Below are 21,604 nucleotides of genomic sequence, written 5' to 3'. Positions count from 1 at the left end.
TCACGGGCTGGCATAGATATGAGAATATACTGGAAAATAATACTCAATCGTGAATTGCTTAGCATGAATATCATTTCGTCAAACACGAATTAAGTGATTGATCCCACCTTTCATTTAATTGAACAGTGTGCCATGGAATAATATCCCTAAAAAACAAATGTATCGTACCCACACAACACAATATAGTAGTAAATTCTAAATCTAAAGTGCAATGCACGCAGTATGTACAAAAATGCAAACTTCACTAGCATCGTCGCGACTAGATGACCATCCAGGTTATTCAATGAGAACGGATGGTAAAGTAAGATCACTTGATCAACATCCAACGTCTGATGTGACCGTGGCGCTTGAAGCAAGCTTTGGTGGAATGCGACAAAAGCGAACGCTATGAACTAACACTTTACCAATTTTATATTGGCAATTAAATCAGACTTCAGTGAAATGAGACGAATGCGAACGCTATGAAGTAGCACTTTACCAATTTTATATTGAATTCACCTCGGGTGTGATGATTTCAGGACTTCATTCAATGAAATTTTTTTAAATGTCCCATTTTTTATGAGCAGCGGACATATATTATTAGATTGTTTACTTCCAAAAACGTTTTCCAAAATGCAAAACTGATAAATTAAAAACATTAGGATGAAAACATTACAAAGAAATCGAAGAATGAAACTGTTGCGGTTCACCACTTGAGCGCTGCCATAGCCAATGAACAGTGACATAGACGGCGATCGAGTGGTTCTCACATTTAAATACCATCAAAAATATTCTCAACGATTGCCAGACATGGAAAGTAAAACATCATTCCCACTATGCACGATAAAACACTAGAATGCTGGCTAATTAGCTCACTCTTATTAAAGCAGCAGGAAAAACCAAAGCCAGAGCTAATACGTGGCACGGAAGAACGAACAAGAGGAAACATGGCTACGGCGAGATCAGGACGAGTATATAGGGATAGAAGAAAAGAATAATACGGATATAGCAGAGGAATAGAATAACCAAGCTTTGGAAGGACGGCAGGAACAACAGCAGGACGAGACAATAATGAAAACACAGCAAGACATGCAGCATATGTACTTGCGTACAACGAGCAATAATGTAATAAAAACTGTGCTGCTCACTCGCAAATGTTCACCAAGAAGTTGACGTTCTCTCTGCTGTAGGAAAATGCCCATCTGTGACTCCCGCAAAATTAGAGACAAATTTTGAAGTCGAAACAAAATAAAAATTATTTCAAGGTACTTCGGCTCATTTAGAAACGAAAACGTCGGCTTAAGGCTGTGTTGAAGGGTGTTTAGGAAGATAAAAAGCGACTTGGTAGGAAAATTATAAACTTTAAATCGAGCCTGCAGTAAAACTTAAATTTTGATCAAATAATTGCCTATTCAGAACAGAGATTTGATCAATATCTGGTCATTTCAACAATCAAGCGGTCATGATAGAAACTTGATTCTAAGTATGAATATCATACAAATAACAAAGATGGGTTATAAAGATATCGGCCATCACGATAACAAAATATTTTAATTCCAAGTTCATGATCCAACTAATAAATTAAAACATAGCATCAGTGAATAATTCAATAAACTTGAGTGAGTTAAAGAAGGATGCTCGTGGCCTCATAAAATAAAAAAAAAATCACTGAATAATAAAAAAGTGTTTGATAAAGTGTAGTTCTGAGTGTTTAAAATTATAATGATAAGAATGTGCAGCAGAGAGAACGCGTGTAGAAGAGTAGCAGCGTTCAGGCGTCGTACTGCCCCCTGGTGTACGCGGGGGAAATTTTCCACCCGCCGTGGGTGGTGGACGACGAGTGGCGGACACCGCCGCCACCACCACCACCACCGCCGCTCCACTGTCCACCACCGCTGCAGTTGCTGTGGAAACCATCACCACCACCGCCACCTCAACAACTCATCACTTCTAGGGAATCTTCGTCTTTCCGAAAAATTCTCGAGGCTTATCGTATCTTTTGGTCAACTACCGAAGTGGTCAATTTTTATAGTGGATTCAATTCAGAATAATCTCACGAAACATTTTAAGCTCAAAAATTTTTTGGGAAGCATCTACATCATTCACACCCAAGATTATTCGAAGCATTTGCAATTTGTGAACAATTTTTCACACTCTAATTCAAATCATCTATAAACATAACGCGCGCTCTCTCTTTAATTATTCATATTTTTATAGATCTGTAAAATCGATCACAAAACGTCTAATTAAAAAAACGTCTAATTTTTTCAATAAACAAAACGTCTAATTTATTTAAAAAGACACACAAAACATCTTATTTTTCTATGAAAATCGCACTAGTTTCAATTGTTTTATCAAAATTTAGAAACAAAAGTCTACCATCGTCTTTCTAAACAACTGGGATTGCCAACACCTCAAGACCCTTAAAAGTTACAGACATCACAAACCGAATGCAGACACCTCAAAAATTATAGTGAACGGACAGAGCAAGACGATATCTGAAATACGTACACGTGAAGAACACGACCCAGCTAACGCACACACAACTGAACTACGAACTCCTGACCTGAGGTCACCTCGTGGGCACCTAGCGAAGTAAATCTATCTTGCTAGCTAACGGCGCAAGTGGATATTAGAGGAAAAAATTAATATATGAAACATTCATATATGCAGCGTGTCATATATAAGACGTCATTAGTTGTCCAGTCACAGAAAACACACAATAATGTCAAGCGTATTCTTAATAAGAAATGTTCAAAGTGATCTTAACGGTCACACATACAAGACGAAACCAATTAAGTAACTCCAAGAGCCCGGTACATAAATCGATCATTTTGAAGTCACCAGATCGAAACTAATTCAAGAGTCCCGAATAAGATGTGCAGCCCAAGCAGACGTATAAAAAAACCGTACCACATGCAGCGAACGTTACCGCATTCCAGCTCTGACTGGTGAAAATAATTCAATAATTTAATTAATTTAATTCATAATTTAACAAAATCAGCGGCAGCGGCACAAGCGTGTCAGCCAATATCCAAGTGGAAAACTAAACAAGCAAATCTCAGACAAGAGAACGAGCAAAATACCAAAGTTTGAAATCTAATTACAACATAACGGGGATAACTGCAGTCGAGTTTTGGCCACGCAAGACTGGATCTGTCTTCGGTGATTGGTTACATACAACAGAAGCAATACTCGTGCGTTCACTTACCATGTTTGAAACGAAGTTTGATGCTTATCTTTATCATCTTACGTATTAACCGAGGATTTGATAGGTTTAATAGGTATAGGATTTACTGCACTCCACGTCGAGCAGCTATCTAAGCGCACATTCAGAAAAATGAATGTGTCATCCTGTCCAAATAGTGACCCACTTTCAGCACGTAGAACTGATATGCTCTTTTGCCGGACAAAACTTGGTCAGGACGAACCACGCGAGTGAAAAAGTGCATCGTTATTTGGACAAACTAACACTCATTTCTGAGTGCAATCCACATGTGTGACTCACCAATTAAGGACAGGGACAGCAACGAACGGTGCTTCATTGCCTCGGACGCGGCAATGGGCATCTTGCAGGGCAGTATATTACTACTCTTCTGGCAATTTAAATCATCATCGCTGATCGTCGCAATATCACCTTTAACGCAATATCACCTTTAACGCAATATCACCTTTAGCGGCGGTAGGCTATAGGCTCCATGCATGGCACACAACTTACCCAGGTCCAGGGTAGTAATATGGCGGGGGACGCTCGTACTCCGGTGAGAGGCTCGGCTGGCTGGTGTAGCGAGGAGGTCCGCTGCTGCACACCAAACATCGCTCCTTAGTACCCTTAGTATCGCTCCTTAATATCCTTAGTTTCGCTCCTTAGTACCCTTAGTATCGCTCCTTAATATCCTTAGTATCGCCCCTTAATATCCTTAGTATCGCTCCTTAGTACCCTTAGTATCGCTTTTTAATATCCGTAGTATCGCTCCTTAGTACCCTTAGTATACTGTAGGTTTCGGGCGTACCAGTCCCAGGTCACGTTGGAGCGCCGCCGCTCGCAACGCAACTCATCGTATCATCCACACCAATATCATCTTTAAATAACTTCGAGGTTTCTTTCTAAAAAATATGAATGCTGAAGTATTCGATTTGAGTTATAAATTTTAAGTAGTCCAAAAATTGTATGCGCAATTCCCGTTTGTTTAGATGCTCGTATTCACTTGATGGAAAAGGTAATATTTCCAAATTTTGGGTTGAGATTTCAAGAAAAAATGTACAAACATTTCGGGAATTATTTCATGAATAAACTTGAAAATATTTTTCAAAGCCCATGCAAAATGATGAGATACAGTAGCAAGAATCAAACTTTAAAAGTTAAAACTTGAAGCATGTGCAGAAAATTCAAAAGCAAGTGTTGTGGTTCGGCGTTTCCCTTATGGATGTCATCCTCTATGATACGACGGCAATCAACTGATGGATGAATGATTTCGTACACACTTGTACATTAATGAATCTTGTACAGTAACGTGACCGGTTCAGTTCAACATAAGCAAGAAACTCGAGAACAGATCATCAGTAAGCAGGTTTGATAAAGTCTCGAACAAATGCTACTAAATTCGTTAAAATACTGCTACGATAACAGCAGAAACCGGAATTGAAAAGATAAATTATTTGCCCAAAGCTTAAAATTTAAAATATTAATTTTAACATGTAGGTGAAGAATAATAAAAATATATCATAAGTATCAATAGAAAGAAAGCGAACTGTAAATAAATTTTGAGCCAGGGTCTCAATAACATTAGATTATTATAGTATAGCCGAGTATCCCAGTCTAATGAAGAAATTCTCGTTTATCGCCAAAAGAAAGTGCTTATAATTCAGACATGGAGCAGAAACTGGTAGGAAAAATAATAAAAGTCAAAGAAATACGAAATACAAAACTAATTGATCAGGCAGTAACGAGCATTGAGGAGCTGCGATACGGCACGGCGTCGCACTGTAGGTCTGTGGCGGTACACTGCTTTAACGGATAACTAGTTTACTGTCAATTAACGTATCTTTATTGAGATAATACATCATTTGGACATCTCAATGTTGAAATTTGGTTTAACATTGCCAATCCCAGGCAGGCTTTATTAGATGATTTTACGGTTCGAGGAAGAATAGGCCATTAAGTTCGCTGAGAAAAGTTCGGTGCGTTTTTAAGTGCATTTGTAATCAATAATTGCGAAAAATTTCTTGAAATTTTAACTGACTAATCTACCAATCAATTTTAATTTGAAATCAAATCAATTTGAAAACGAAGCAGTCCTACTGACAGACCTGCAGTGTTCAACAAAATGACAAGTGGAGATATAAAACAGCGGCAGCCACAAGTACGAGTGCAGCTGCAACATGCATTCCCTTCCATCGCACTTTGCTTTAAAGTTAAAACCTTCTACTCTCGTCATATCAATCGTCAGTCCGAAACGTCTTCGAATATCTGTACCTTAGACATGAGTCAAGTCAAGTGTTAAAAGGACATCAAGTATATTCGTTTTGCATCCTCATATTGCAATGGATTCAAGATATAAATAACAAAGACCAAAGTGTAAGTTTTGTCACAAAATGAAAAAAAAATCGTCTGAGGTGACCGTTTACACTCAATATGATCTAATCTACTTTTGGTCTTCCCGCTCGGCTTATCTGATGATTTCATAGTTGGCATGAGTAAATTAAGATAAATTGAGTATATACCTCCTGCATCACAAGAATGTTCCACATTAATATAAGTCTTAACAATCAGTCGATGCAATTCACACGAGAAAAAGGAATAACATTTGCGTCAATTAGCCTAGGAGTAATCAATGGCGAATAAGTATGATAACCTGTAAAATAATACCCCCAATAAATATCAATAGCTAAGCTGCAGCTACAAAGTAATAACCTGTAAAATAATACCCCCAATAAATATCAATAGCTAAGCTGCAGCTACAAAGTACACTGAGGTGCAACTCACTCAATGGGGGGCTGGTCGTGGTGTCTGGGGGCGGCAGGCCCCGTGAAGCCCACAACAGGGGGCGGGGCGCCCTGTGGGGAGCTGTAGTTGTGGTGGTTGCTGGGGTGCCCGCTGGCCCCCGCCTCTACGTACTCGCGCGACCGCTGAGGCTTCTTGTCGTACGCGCTGCAGCGGGCACGAGGCAGTTAATTAGTTCATATTAATATAATTATTATTTATTCATTCAGTACAATTATTATTTTTATTGATTCATTATACAGGGGACTAAGTCAAGACGCAGTTAATCGATTCATTTATTCCTAATACAGAAGAATAAATCTCTTCATTGATTTAGAATTAGTAAACAATAGCAAATTTGAACATGAAGGAATCAATCTAGCATAGACACAGACTTGACTACTTCACAGACTTGTATGTATAATTGCTGTGGAAATACGTGGAAATATAGCGGGATACCATGCAATAGGCAACGACACTAACTAAGATGTGAAGGAGGGTTTATTCTGTACAAAACTTTTGTGACGGTCAAGACTACGAAATATTATTTTTCATAAGCGCGATCAAACTGTGCATGCTTACGATGGATGGAGCATCAATACATACGATTCAATGTATAAGTTGAAAAATTACGGGTAAGGCATATTATCCTCAACTGGATAAAGTCCCGATTTACTCCGCGGTTTTCGTAGGAATACCATGTGCAACTTTATTGTATAGGTGCAGTGAGGAGTAACTTGGTGTGTACCCACAACATCTGACGTTGGATCAACGTTGAATTAAAAGTAGAATCAATGGTGAGATTCAGCGTCATTTTCCTAGTGGGTATCTACGGTCGCATGAACAGTGTGGAGAAACGTTCAACGGTGAGGCGATCGAGTCATGGACTTGTAGCTTCATTAGGGGTGGGAGGTATGGAGTGATATAAAGAAAGAGGGATGAAAATAATTCAAAGAGGGATTCAATACTACCCATATAATTATTGAATTAAAATGAGCACGGCACAGTTACAACAGCATGCAAATCCTCTGAGTTAGAAATTCATGGGTTCAGTTTTCCGCATTATAAACTTCCACTACCAAGACAAGTTGAAGGCTTTATTAGCTTTAGTGAGCCAAGTTTACTATTGAGTACAGCATCGGTTCAGTGAAGCAATGAGCAGCATCGTACGGGCAACGTTTGACCATTCATGGGATTTACGAGTATATACTTCGATACGTTAAATCATCGCGGGATGATGATTAATCATCGCTGAAAGTATCGAGTGACAACAAAAGTATTCGATATATTCCTAAAAGATGAAGACACTGTGAAAATGGGTGTCGTTTGGGGTGTCACACAAACTGTGGTATCAAAATAAATTCACGTGATTGTCATGAGCGATGTGCGAGGAGTCACTTCACACACCAACATGCAATCGGCATGCAATTATATTTATTATTAACACAAGGAATGCAGCTCTGCAGACGTACAGAGGAGTGTTGACGCCAATTATCAGTAGCATAGGCAATTATCAGTAGCACAGTGAATTATCATCTCTAATTATATTAAGCCGAGCGTCGCACAACAGGGTGAGGCGGAACACAACCTGTGCTGCAGAGGCAAATGTGGCAGCACAAACATCGTGAGAACATTTTGAGCAATAGTGCAGTGGCAGCACAAACACTGGAGCAGTAAGCAGTGTGAGCAATAGTGCAGTGGCAGCACAAACACTCTGGAGCAGTAAGCAGTGTGAGCAATAGTGCAGTGGCAGCACAAACACTCTGGAGCAATAAGCAGTGTGAGCAATAGTGCAGTGGCAGCACCAACACTCTGGAGCAGTAAGCAGTGTGAGCAATAGTGCAGTGGCAGCACAAACACTCTGGAGCAGTAAGCAGTGTGAGCAATAGTGCAGTGGTAGCACCAACACTCTAGAGCGGTCGTATTTACATTTAGCTTCGACGCCATAGATTGAGAAATTGGACAAAGCGTTGGAGTAAATGAAGCGCGAATAATGAACAGAAAATAACAGCGTGTTGTAAGTAAGCCTGAAATGCTGAGCAATAATCAATTGGTAAGAAAAGAGCACTGAATAAACATAAGTTCCCGTGAGACTATACATCGATACCAGTCCCTGGAAGAAATTTAAAAATTAAAAAATTAGAAATCAAAATTTTTTAATTAAAAAAACACGTCCGAAGTGTCAGTATTTCATATGATCAACGCCAGTCAACTAACGAAGTTTCTGGGAATAATTAATTCACAATTTATACTGATTCTAAAAAAGCACGGGCGCCGCGATCCGAGGGTTGACGGTATCGATGCATAGTGTTGGAGGAAAGCTGTAACACAAAATTTGTAACAGTCAGTGACAGGAGTAAGTGGTAATACAAGAGACGGTCAGTGACAGGAGTAAGTGGTAATACAAGAAACGGTCAGTGACAGGAGTAAGTGTTAATACAAAAGACGGTCAGTGACAGAGGGAAGTGAGGGCAGACCGACTGACCTGGTGAGCGGTATATTGTCCCTCTCAGCGTATGCATCATACATGGACTCATAGCTGGAGGGAGAGGGACCATGCTGTTAGTCGAGGGCCTTACACCTACAGCCACTGGCGGGGGCTAAATTTAGCTATCTCAAAAAATGTTCCCAAAAAGGCATCTCAAAAATGACACAAAAAAATGTTCCCAAAAAGGCATCTCAAAATTGCGATAAGGGGTGGGGTTGATTTCATGTAGAACTGTAGGTTAACTAGAATTTCAGACAGGTGAATCGTATCGGCGGGTTATCAAACGGGAATATACAATTTCACGTGCACAATTTGAATGAATTCTAAGAAGGCATATCTTGGTATGAAGAAATAAAAGAATATTATGCATTATAAAATAATTAGACGAGATACTATTTAATCGGGAGGGTTGGGAACAGCAAAAGATTGGAATAAGAGAGTATAGGGTTTGGAGTCCTTGGTTAATATGTGATAAATGAAGGATTTAAAAAGACAGACAAATTTACGGGCAATCGAGGATTGAGACGAGAAAATATTAAGGAAGCTTAAAAAATAAGTGAAAGCAAGAGTGAAAACACATTTTGAAAGACCACACAAACACATTTGAAAACAAGAGTGAAAACAAGGCCGAAGGAAAATGTAGAAAACCAAATAAACCAAATTAGAGAGGTAACATAGACCACACACAGAAGTTCTTTCAGAAAAAATCTAAACTAAAAAAATCAGAGCCCAGCGATTTAAAATCCTGTAAGCCGATCTCTACGAAGGCACAGTAATAACGATTGCATTTTTAAGTTTATATATTGACGTGGAAGCGCACCGGTGCACCGACAGCACACGACGATTTCTTTAATGAACCAAATCGCAAATGAAGTAAGGAACAGAACAGGAGGAGAGTAAAGAGTGAAGGATACACCGAGCAAAAATGTTAAACATGAAGCTGTAACATATGTTGATACCGTAAAGAGATTACGATAATTTTATTAAAGGAAATTGAGATGATTTTATTGCACTCTAACAAGACATATAGTCAAACAACGCCCGATGCAGACTCCAGTTCCACGGTCAATGTCATCCAGAACATCCATTTGTTCGGTGGCATCCAGAGGCCGTACTACATATCGTAAATAGTTGTGTTCTTAACTACAGCAGCTAATCAATTACGGCTGTTCAAGCCAAATGTACCAATCACTGTCGAGAAACCGGCCGCTACGTTTACTTAAGCGAGCTATGATAAAACGACTAGCCATGACATCGCCATGCTGCCATCTCCGCAAAGCCAAATTTAAGGCAAAACTTTCAGAGACTGAAGAGATTGTAAACGAACATAAGTCCAGCATCAATAATAAGTCAAAGCTACACAATAATGACATTCAATCGTTTCCATTGAACACTAGCAACAATTATCAGACTTTAGAAGACAGATGAAAACATCAATAACTTCAGCAACATTAAACACATTAAGTTGGTACCACTGCAACACTGATGTTCACGCTACAACAGATGTTAGATTATTGAATGAAAGAACTAGTATTGTTTAGATCAACAACACTTATTTCTATCCAGTTTGACAAAAGCAGGCAGACCTGCAGACACCTTCATGGACACTGTCTACATTTGATCATCATTTAACGACGCAATCTACTGCATAGAAATACTCTAGACTAAATGAAACCTAATTAAGGTTTGCCACACACGAAACAAATACATGCACGACAACTACACAATCTAACGAAATATCGAGCTGCTAACAGTTCTAGAACAAATAGCTAATGCCTGTGTAACGATATAAGGCGGCCACCAGTTCAGAATTTATGCTTTTAGCGTATGTAAGTGATTCAGGTTGATGATAGTCTAATGTGATGAAACATTAATGACCAAATTAAACAGCGATTCGAATACAGCTGATCGAACAGCGTCGCTCAAAGATCGTTTTTATGAGTTTTTTCGCCCCGAGAATCTGGCACCGTAAGCTAATTAATGAATTTGATTGCAGCAAAGTTGGCCATTAAAGTGCGGGTTTTCATAAACATTAAACCGGACGTTTTTATTTTACTGAAGAATTAGAGCCTCAGAAAGCAAGAAAAAAACAAGGTTTCAAATATGTTTATACATGATCATGTCAGTGTACTCAAGACGATCACTTAAAGTGCTAAAACATTGGCTCTGAATTAATACAGCAAACGATGTGGTGTTAACATGAGCTGTGATATTCTAATATGTGAGAATTGAATGAAAATTTGAGCTGACGTGAGTAACAAGCATTCGTACATAATTACTCAGCAATTGGTCGCTAAGTCTCACTTGGCTAAAGCCTCAGGGCGGCGTTCGTCATAAGCATCGTAGAGACACTCGCTGCCGCAGCGGGAGAGAATGAATGTCACTCACACTTCAAACAACACAACAAATCAACATCAACGCGAAAATATTTATATTATACAGAGCATAATTACAGGCGAACTACCGCACGGGGACAAGAACTTTTAAAGCATAAATGACAATATTCGATCCCTCCTTCAGGCAAGCTCGTATAACCCCCGAGGGCGCTTGAGACGGCTGCGTATAGCAGGTATACCATGCCACTCACATCTGACACATCTGTCTTCAACACATCCTTACACAACATGATCAATATTTATCGATAACTCAACTAACTTAGAACTTTTAGTTCCTGGACCATCGTCTTGCACACTATTTTTCTTAATAATTAAAAAAATTTGATTTAATCACCACGATGATCTAAGTTGAAATAGACCGACACCAAATAGTTTTAAATTAATGAGCAACAAAGATGATTCATCAGTAGCAACTTACTACAAGAGGTTAACACGTTTAATTCCCCAGGAAACTTCGACACCCACGGTGAAAGAGAAGCAGAAGTGGATAGCCGAAATGTATTACCAAAAACCTCAACACATTTCAAGGGACGAAATATAAGAAGTTCGAAGAGAGAACTTATTCGAAAGAAACTGAGACAATAAAAATTGAAAACAAAAGACCAAAAAGCGCGAATAAGAAGCGATCGAAATCACATCAGTTATCCCGCATGAGAAGTCATAGGTAAGCTGGAGAGAGCCAGTCTAATGGTAAAGGTCTTTTGCATGATATGAATTCTGGTCATGTAAATTTCCTGTGTTGAAAGGTTTTATCAATTTCTAAAATATTACGATCACATATCATCGGAATAAGTGTCACTCTCGACAAAGGGAGGAATTAGAATGCCATAACAATTTAATTGATCTGAAATGTAGTCGAGGAATGAAGAAACTAATCGAGGCTTGAAGGACGGGAGAAGCAATAACGATGGTCAGTATATAGGGGCAACTGATCATTTCAAGGATCTGTGGCATTCGAGGTGAAGAATAGAGCGGGGAACGGTCAACTGTACAGCGTTCTTTATGAATGCATTCCGGATCACTGGCAACCATTAGGATATACTATGTAGAAGACACGATACGTTATTGATTTAGCTTGGATTTTTTTTTTGTTCAACACTTAGATTCACAAGGAGCTTGCAACTTGAAATATTTCGGTTCAGGGGGAAATTATGGTTCCTATAATTAGAAATGCCATTCGATGTAACGACGACAAATCGTCGAGATTTAGCGATAATCCGTTGATTCGAGATGCAGGTTCAACAAGAGGTATCAAAAATGATGACATCAATGATACGTGCTAAGAAAATGTATCTAGTCAATTTTAACATCGGTCCGGCAAAAGTTCTTTAATAAGGAAAAATTCTATAACCTAACATTATCAAAGTAAATAAGGACAAAATCCAATCACCTAAATATGACATTTCGCCCACCACCATATACCACCACTCAAAATTTGTCACCACTGTATAAATAATTCAAATTTCAGCTGCAAAGTTTATCGAAACCAAATTGCAGGATTTTTAATGTTCCTAACGGTTAAATAACCTAGTAATAGATTAATTATCTCTTAATGGATCACTCAATAGATGAATATACAGATAAATCATCTCATACCAGCTATATAATCACTCAATATATAAATAATGTAGTAATAGACAAATACAGTATAGGGAGCATGATGCCGTGAGGCGCGAGGTACTCACGACTCGTTGAGAGGCCCAGGCCAGGGCTCGGTCTTGCGGTAGAGGCTCGTGAGGTGCAGGGCGAACACCACGCACGGCAGGTATACCATGAACACCCAGCCCACGCTCACCCAGAACCCGTTCTGCAGCATAACAATGATATGAATAACTTAATAATAACCGCCGCGAGCCATCATATATACAAAGGGCCCTGTACTGCAGAACAAATCATGTCCTGGGCGACATAATATGCACAACGTGATATCATCAACACCCAGAACCAGTTCTGCAGAATTAATTTCTTAAATGCGTGTTCCAATAATGAAAAGAAAGAAAGCTGAAGGCCTAAACATAACCCTGAAGGCCCAAACATAACCCTGAAAGCCTAAACATAACCCTGAAGGCCTAAAAATAACCCTGAAGCCCTAAAAATAACCCTGAAGGCCTAAATATAACCCTGATGGCCCAAATATAACCCTGAAGGCCTTGATATAAACCCGAATATGCAAATATAAGCCATAAGACCTAAGAAGCCGGTGACTCACGAAGGGGTAGAGGACGTCCTTGCAGAAGGCGGCGGTGGAGGCGTTGTAGGCGCTGGAGAGAGGGCCGCAGCGCCCCAGTCTGTGCTCGACGCTGCCCTGCACGTGTGCCACGTAGTCGTCCACGTCTGCCAGGAAGTCCTCTGAGAAACGCTCCACCAGCTGCACGTGGCACATGTCATTTATATTATAATACACAATTATAAAAAGATATAAAATAAATCAATTTTATTCACAATTCATCAGCTGCTCATGTAAATCGGTAGCCAATGCCTGACGATGAATGATTTTTATTCGCACATATTATGGTTTGTTTTGAGATTTTATTCCAAGATGAACAAATTTAAAGTTATATGCGTTGCTTGAATACAAGCTAATAATATCGATATAATGCGATGAATACGATCCATATGAATGAATTAACTCCAGCAGGCGCGCATAAAAGGCGTCACGACACACCTGAATGGCTTCATAGTTCCTGAAAACTACGTAATTAAATAGACTAACTGATGGCAGAGGTGCACATGCTCGATCTTATTCAATGCAAACAATGCAAGTTAATAAACAAATCAAAAAACTATGCAATCAAATAAACTGACCGAAGGCTGAGGTGCACATTCTCGATCTTATTCAATGCAAACAATGCAAGTTAATAAACAAATCAAAAAACTATGCAATCAAATAAACTGACCGAAGGCAGATGTGCACATTCGCGATCTTAATTCATGCAAACAAAGGAAATTAATAAACAAATAGAAGTTGTCACCTGAATAACTTCACTGCTGCCGTTGGTGCGCAAGTATCGCTGCGCGTACTCGGCCTGGTTGATGAGGCGTCGTATGGCAGGACGCAGAGTCGTGTGGTTGCTGTAGTGCAGGTAACCACTCAACCTGTCCGTGGTCTCCTTAAGTACTTTAGTGTGTCCTCTGATGGCCGTCAGCCATCGCTGCAGAGACTCCAGAAACAGAGCGTCGTTCTTGAGACCGATGGACACCTCTTCGTAGCCCGCAGGCAGCTGGTCCGCAGTCTGGTTCAGCTGGGCCGCCATCTCCAGCAGGTTGATGGTCAGAACCTGCAACACAAGCAAAGCCCGGTAATTTATTGTGCTCTGAATCTTGCGTGACTGAAATAAAATATCGTGCTCTGAATGTAATCAGAATCTTTTTGTGTAAGAAGTATCAAATGCTAATATTTTTTGAGGACAATGACAGGTTGCAAAAACATATTATTTTCACATTAGGTACATGATGAACAGGAAAATAATATACAAATTCTATTTGTAAACACACTTGTATCTACATCTTCTAAATAATCGACATCCGGGCTTGAAATACGCCTCAAATCAGGGTTGGCGATTTTTTTGATTTTTTTAAAAAAATAAAAAAAAATCAAAAATCAATGATTTTTTTGATTTTTTCATGATTTTTTTGATTTTTTTGATTTTTTTATTTTTTCAGCTTTTTTGTCTTTTTTGGGGTGTTATTTTTTATGTTGCAATTAGCCTACTAACAATAACAGTATATGGATCATAATGGATGGCTATAAAGGGCACTTACTGCCTTCAATAATGGCCAACAGGCCAAGGTGGTGTTTACCACTTAGGGATTTTCAGGTAAACAAATATTGATAAGTCTATTCATTAGCATTGTAAAGTTTGTATGGAGCAAGGTAAGGAGCTAAATATTGACCATTTAACTGTCTTCAATATACAAAAACACTTCAGGAATGCAGATCTCCTAAATATTGAAGAGTCACATAACAGATAGGTAGCTGATTGCACAGTGCACAGCACTATCAATAGATCTACTAGTTTTATGTCCTATAAATCTACCAGACTCTACCTTCTATACACACCGACTAGTAGTGACAGAGTGACTGACTGCACTGTTCCCATTTAATTCAGACCAATAAACCAATACTAAACATAAACTGAACGATAACCCAACAAACCTCATACGACTTGAAACAAGACTTAAGTTATGAGAAAAGCTAACACTGTTTGAAATAAACATGTACACAATTCAAATATTTTATATCCATTTACTGCATTTAATTATTTTATATAGTCTTATAATTGTACTTGTTTTGTTTCTAGTTTTAAATTCACATATTTAAAGATTGAAATTAAATATTTCAATTAGAATATTCGTATTAGGGTGGAAAATCTTTCTAATTGCCTAAAAGGTCAATACAATCTCAACCTCTCAATATACAGGGTGGAGCAGAACCGATTGAGCAGTTTTGAGGTAAAATAAAAGAGTAATGGAGGTACATAAAGAAGAAAGTTTATTTTCCTAGAGGTTAGCATAACATACCATTTAGAATACTTATGTTTCGAAAACAATATCTGGAAGATGGGGCCATTAGCAGCAACACACTGTTGGAGTTGTTCTCAGAGGAGGGAGTAACCATGACAGTGAATTCCTATTGCTATGCTGCAATGTTGCAAAATTTCTTGCAGCCCATGATGGAAAACATTGTTGAAAATGAAGCATTGAGAGAGGTGGTTCCAGCAGGATGGGGCTACAGCTCACACAGCTCGAATGTCACTCAATGATTTGAAACGCATGTTTCCCGTAGGTCTAGTGTCTCTGAGGGGTGATTTACAGTGGCCTGCGAGGTCACCTGATTTGAGCATTTGCGATTTCTTTCTTTGGGGACATCTAAAAGAAAGGGGTTCGGAAGTTGCCCTCACACCCTATCACAGCTAAGGGGACGGATTATTGCAGCAGAGGTTATGGCCATACCTCGCCATATGTGTGAACATGCTGTAGGAAACTTCCGAGAACAACTCTAACAGTGTGATGCAGCTAACAAACCCCATCTTCCTGATATTGTTTAATTTGTTTTCAAAACATAAGTATTTTAAATGGTATGTTATGCTAATCATGAGGAAAATAAACTTTCTTCTTAATGTACCTCCATTACTCTTTTATTTTACTTCAAAACTGTTCAATAAGTTCTGCCCCACCTTGTATAAGCTAGCTAACACATTTAAATTGTATATTGTAATCAATACATAACAAATAGTCAAATAGTTAGACTACTTATAGCCTTATAAGAATTAGCTAAGCTACTAGCTACATAAAATGTATTGCACTCTTGATGCCTCTGTACCAAAAACATTCCATTTATTGGAACCTAATACACACTAAAGGCAACAAGTTTATATACCAATTTGACATTCATAGTACATTTATACTAAACCATGAATAACAATACCTCAATATAAATTGAAGACTGCCACTCAATATATTTAAATATATGAAAAAATCAAAAAAATCAAATAAATCGAAAAAACAAAAAAATCATGATTTTTTTATAAAAAAATCAAGTGATTTAATCACATGATTTAATCATTTTGATTTAATCATTGCCAAACCTGCCTCAAATAATTGATACGTCTACATAAAAAGCCACGCGGCAGCATTCTTGCTACACACGCGTTCAATACAAACTGGATATGAACAAACTCTTAAAATATTCCCTACATCCACTACACTGGTGAATCAATAGTGGATATACGTACCAACAACTCAAACAATTAACTAATACTAACTATTGATTGATGATACTACACTGATTAATCTTATAGTGGATATACGTACCGACAACTCAAACAATTAACTAATACTAACTATTGATTGATGATGCTTGTCCCTAAATACTACTGCATTAGATGACCTGCTGCTCGAAAATCTTAGCGTAATTGGCCCAGTCATCGCGGCGAGAGAAGTCCAACTCCCTGAATATCCTAATTAACTTATATATATTGCTATATTTAATCTTTTAATCAACTGCTACTAAACTATAGACTAAACTGAACGATTAACTAGTATTAAGTAATTATTAATTATCATAATTCCAATAACAATACTGGACGACCTGCTGCTCGAGGATCTCGGCATAGTTGGCCCAGTCATCACGGCGCGCAAGAGAGGAGTTAGCGAGGGCGCGCAGCTGCTGCTTGGCGTCCCTCGACAAGATCTTGACGTTGGTGTCTACGCTGATCTTCTGCTTCAGCTGCGCCATCTGATCACACTCATCTTTATTATTATCTTATTCTTGATCTTTCTTATCACAATTATTACAATGACGTATGTTATTATATAGTTATTAATGTAATTTTATTGATTTTTACATTCATTGATGACAAGACGAGGATCTTATGCTTCAGTCACGCGTCTGATCACAGTCATCTTCATTATTATACTATTTGTCATCTTTATTATCACAATTATCACAATGATGTTTATTATTATATAGTTTTTATTCTTATATTATTGATTTTAAAATTCACATGATGGCAACATGGAGATCTTATGCTTCAGTAGCGCCACCTGATCAGAGTCATTTCAACTACTATACGAATAATATTTATTATATTACCTACTATTGAAGTTTATACTGATGTCATGACAAATTTTAAAACAAGAATTGCTGAATTTAAAATTTGACTCACATTTAACGAAAAAAAAATAAAATTTACCAGTAACTGATCATGATTAGAACAAAATTATCGATTGGAATTGCCGGCTGAGAACTAAACGACTTTACAATATACTACATTTCAAGAATGATACCATAATCTTAATTATGGTATAAAAAAGATACCATAATCATAATTATGGTACGGTCAGCTGCCCAGCTAATGGATAAAATATGATGCATTTAATTTATTTAAACGACGAATTTGATATATTTAAATGATAAATATAATATACTAGTCGCAGCTGATAGATTATATGAAATATTTAATATTTTTAAAATATATACCTATATAATATATTAGTTGCAGCTGATTATATGATATGATGTATTTGATACATTTAAATGATAAAGATAATCAGGTAATTGTTTAGCATGCCTTCTCATCGAGCTGGAGTCTGTCCCTGTACTGCAGGAGGCTGGTGAGGCCGTCGTCGAGCAGGTGCAGCTTCAGCACGCTGTAGATGCTCTCGTTCCGGTGACATTGACTGCACAACATTAATTACAGATTATTGCTAAATATCTAAATCTGTCAATATGATCTTAGTGCAGATCATATCTCACAAATATCACTATATCTAGTCAATTAGAAATTAGAATAATAATTACAAATAACAGCATATATAAACATCTCTCACTCGATGATGTTTCTTGATGTAATGATAAGAGTGCAGATGTTATCTCACCAAATTATTTATTGGATCTAATATATTATTAATTACAAAGAAGAACAAAAATAGACACGTCTCACTCGATGATACTGAGATATGAGTGCAGACGTTACTATCTCACAAACATCACTATTTTATCAAATATAAAATAATTACAAAGAAGAGGAACAAGAAGCAGATCTCACTCAATTATCTGCATGAGTGTAGGCGACTCCCCCTGGGGGTAATGTCTCTGTATGTTGAGGTGGGAGTGCAGGGATGAGAACACCTCAGAGCGCGTGGGGTTACTTAGAGGCTCGCACACCAACACCTGCGCCAGCGACCCCACCAGGAACAGCGCGGCCGTCACCACCAGCACCACCGACGCAACCAGGAAGAACACCACCACACCACTGGGGGAGATGTGGTGTTATTTGTATTGTACATCACCACACCACTGGGGGGAATGTGGTGTTATTTATATTGTACATCACCACACCACTGGGGGGAGATGGCGTAACGCTGGGTATATCTTCTTACTGATATATTCATTTCAATGTTTAATAGGCGGTGAGTGCCCTGACATAATTTTGAAAGCGCAAAACTCAACAAAATTCATTTTTCTCAGCAAACAACCATGAAAGCGCAAAACACAAATCTCTTTTATTTCAGCAAACAACTGAAGACCTGCGGACACGCAGAAGCCCGCGTTTTGGAAGGGTAACTCACAAGATCACTCATTAATACAAGTTTTGGAGGAGTAACTCACAAGATCACTCATTAATACAAGTGTTGGAGGGGTAACTCACAAGATCACTCATTACTGCAACTTTTGGAGGGGTAACTCACAAGATCACTCATTAATACAATAACTCACAAGTTCACTCATTAATACAAGTGTTGGAGGGGTAACTCACAAGTTCACTCATTAATGCAAGTGTTGGAGGGGTAACTCACAAGATCATCCAGGAGGCGCCGGTGAGCTTGAGGCAGGATGCTGCCTCATCAGCACGACGGCCGCAGCAGCCGTACAGCACGGCCAGCACCCACGACGCCAGCACGGTCAGCAGCACGCAGCACACGCACAGGAACGCGTAGTACCTGCACCATCACTTATTACTCCACTCGTTGCATCACTCAATACTCCACTCGAGGCATCAATGTTGGCTAATCAACTTATCAATCTCTGCAATTAACAAACTTATACACCACATTGTCTTTTAAATTCTTGACAAAGTTATCTTTGTTACTCCCAATCTTTTCTATACTGATCATATAGATAACGAAAACATTGATTTAATTTATTTGTTAATGAACTTATCTATGCTTCTACTTGGCTAGCGAAGTGTCAAGTCTTAGATATGCAAATACCAAAAATGTCCAACCTTTCAAAACTATTAGCTAAAAAATGATACACCCAACGGACATGCGTATAGGCGCACCTGTAAGGCGCACATCACGCACCTGTAAGGCGCACATCACGCACCTGTAAGGCGCACACCACGCACCTGTAGGGCGCACATCACGCACCTGTAGGGCGCACATCACGCACCTGTATGGCGCACATCACGCACCTGTAGGGCGCACATCACGCACCTGTATGGCGCATACTCCTTGATGACGAGCGAGATGCGCGCGATGGTTGGCTCGGTGTGCTTGTGCACGTCCACATCAGCGAGCACCGTGCGCACCTCCGCAGCCGCCTGGCTCAGCTGCGCGCCTGCGCAGTGACCTCACTCAATTTAATTCACCTGAATAAACCTCGGGTAATTCTCACTTTATTGCACATTATTTTATTAAAGATAGCTTGATTTACGAGAAGACTGAGCAACGATAAGCATTTTAATACAGGCTATAGCTCGACCACAAAACGCGTTAAATTAACTGGGAGCAACATGGATTTAATTTAAATCGTCCGAGGGCATCGCGAGGGCTCACCAAGAAAATCCATACAATTTTCGCTATAAGCGCGGCGTCTTCTTTGTAGGTTTACGAGTGCGGGGCGACTGTCAATAAAAAAGTTCATAATGCGCGACAAAGTGTGGTTGTTCTGTAGTTAGCATCACACAAGACGGTCTGCAGAGAGCACCGCAGACGTGGCTGACGCACTTTAGTCATTTAGACCACAATGACACCGCTAAAAGAACGTTACAAATAATGTTATAATTGTAAATAATTAAGAGAAAATTAAGAAGCTTGATAAAGCAGGGAAATAAGAAAAATTACCCTCGTAACAAATTAGATAAAAGAGTTTAGAACATTAAAGAAGGAACGGCATAACTACCAGCACTCACAAGGCTGCCGTATCTTATCCTTTATCTCAGGGATGGACTACCAGCACTCACCAGCCTGCCGTATCTTATCCTTTATCTCAGGGATGGACTACCAGCACTCACCAGCCTGCCGTATCTTATCCTTTATCTCCGGGATGGACTGCTGAACTTTGTTCTGTATCTCGGTAGCGATGGAATCAAAGGCGCGTTTGCCGCGCTTCACCTCCGCTTCGATGTCGCCCGCCAGCAGAGCCGCGACCTCGTCCAGCTTGTGCTCGACTTTTGGTAGCTGCAGGCAACATCGATAGTAACTTAAATATTAATAATTGTCACCAAACAATGATAATAACATAAATAATAATCATTATCACGAAATAATGATGATAACAGAAATTATAAAGATAATCACCAAATAATGATAATAACTAATGAGCGCAATATAACTGTCTAACCATAAAGAGAAGTAATTATATACAAGTAAATGCTATTGTTTCCATGCTCTTTGTGCACTCTACCAACTAGCGCGGTATGTGCACTCTTCACACGAATCTATAACAGGAAAGTAAAAATTTGTGAGAGTTAACCTGCGCTTTCCAATTCTTCTGCAATTGATGACCGTATTGCATTATTGTTTCGTGACTATTGATAAACACAGACAAAATATATCTATGCTTTTCAAGTTAGAAAAAACATAAACACAAAAAAATTGAGAGGAAGCAGTTGAATATCGGGCAATAATTGCTGTCTCAGCTGCGATTAATGTGCTTCTGTTCGACACTAAGTGTACTTCGTCTTCCTTACTCGTTAATATGAAAACTTCACACCAAAAAACATCAAACTTTATGTCATATAACTATATTATATATCAATCTAAATATCATCTGATCAATCAAACTAAATATCATCATCTGATCATTAGACTATACAACACCAAACTTATAAAATCTAAGTACGTACACAACATGAAACTGTCCAAAATCAGACCATTAATATCATACTGCACATGATTAAATAGTTGAGACCGGGTGCAAGAAAAACTACGTGACAAATTAGATGCTACAGCCAAGCCTCGACAGCATGAGCGTCAGTATACCATATGTATTGAGGAATGAGGGATGATATTACAGATAGATAACAAGTT

At 38.7% G+C, this 21,604-nt stretch overlaps 1 protein-coding gene across 7 annotated transcripts in view; it reads right to left on the bottom strand.

The window, feature by feature from the left end:
• Nucleotides 1-21,604, bottom strand: part of LOC108668936 (prominin-1) — a 64,272-nt gene that overhangs the window by 3,429 nt on the left and 39,239 nt on the right. For 2 of the 7 annotated variants that reach the window (XM_047880423.1, XM_047880426.1), the window contains 13 exons: nucleotides 20,587-20,752; nucleotides 19,787-19,910; nucleotides 19,148-19,291; nucleotides 18,397-18,603; nucleotides 17,920-18,028; nucleotides 16,938-17,084; nucleotides 13,819-14,124; nucleotides 13,056-13,214; nucleotides 12,532-12,653; nucleotides 8,448-8,501; nucleotides 5,966-6,130; nucleotides 3,698-3,781; nucleotides 1,128-1,883 (listed from right to left, as the gene is read on the bottom strand). In XM_047880423.1, the coding sequence (XP_047736379.1) occupies nucleotides 1,751-1,883; nucleotides 3,698-3,781; nucleotides 5,966-6,130; nucleotides 8,448-8,501; nucleotides 12,532-12,653; nucleotides 13,056-13,214; nucleotides 13,819-14,124; nucleotides 16,938-17,084; nucleotides 17,920-18,028; nucleotides 18,397-18,603; nucleotides 19,148-19,291; nucleotides 19,787-19,910; nucleotides 20,587-20,752 (1,920 nt within the window). In that variant the 3' untranslated portion in view covers nucleotides 1,128-1,750. Of the gene's footprint in view, nucleotides 1-1,127; nucleotides 1,884-3,697; nucleotides 3,782-5,965; nucleotides 6,131-8,447; nucleotides 8,502-10,754; nucleotides 10,806-12,531; nucleotides 12,654-13,055; nucleotides 13,215-13,818; nucleotides 14,125-16,937; nucleotides 17,085-17,919; nucleotides 18,029-18,396; nucleotides 18,604-19,147; nucleotides 19,292-19,786; nucleotides 19,911-20,586; nucleotides 20,753-21,604 lie in introns of all 7 variants that reach the window. The other 5 variants (XM_047880424.1, XM_047880425.1, XM_047880428.1 and 2 more) reach the window with 5 other exon arrangements.

The sequence above is a fragment of the Hyalella azteca genome, unplaced genomic scaffold, assembly GCF_000764305.2.
Source record: "Hyalella azteca isolate HAZT.00-mixed unplaced genomic scaffold, Hazt_2.0.2 contig5386, whole genome shotgun sequence".
Classification (NCBI taxonomy): domain Eukaryota; kingdom Metazoa; phylum Arthropoda; class Malacostraca; order Amphipoda; family Hyalellidae; genus Hyalella; species Hyalella azteca.
The sequence above is the reverse complement of the archived record's forward strand: the minus strand, read 5'-3'. Positions and strand labels throughout refer to the sequence as shown.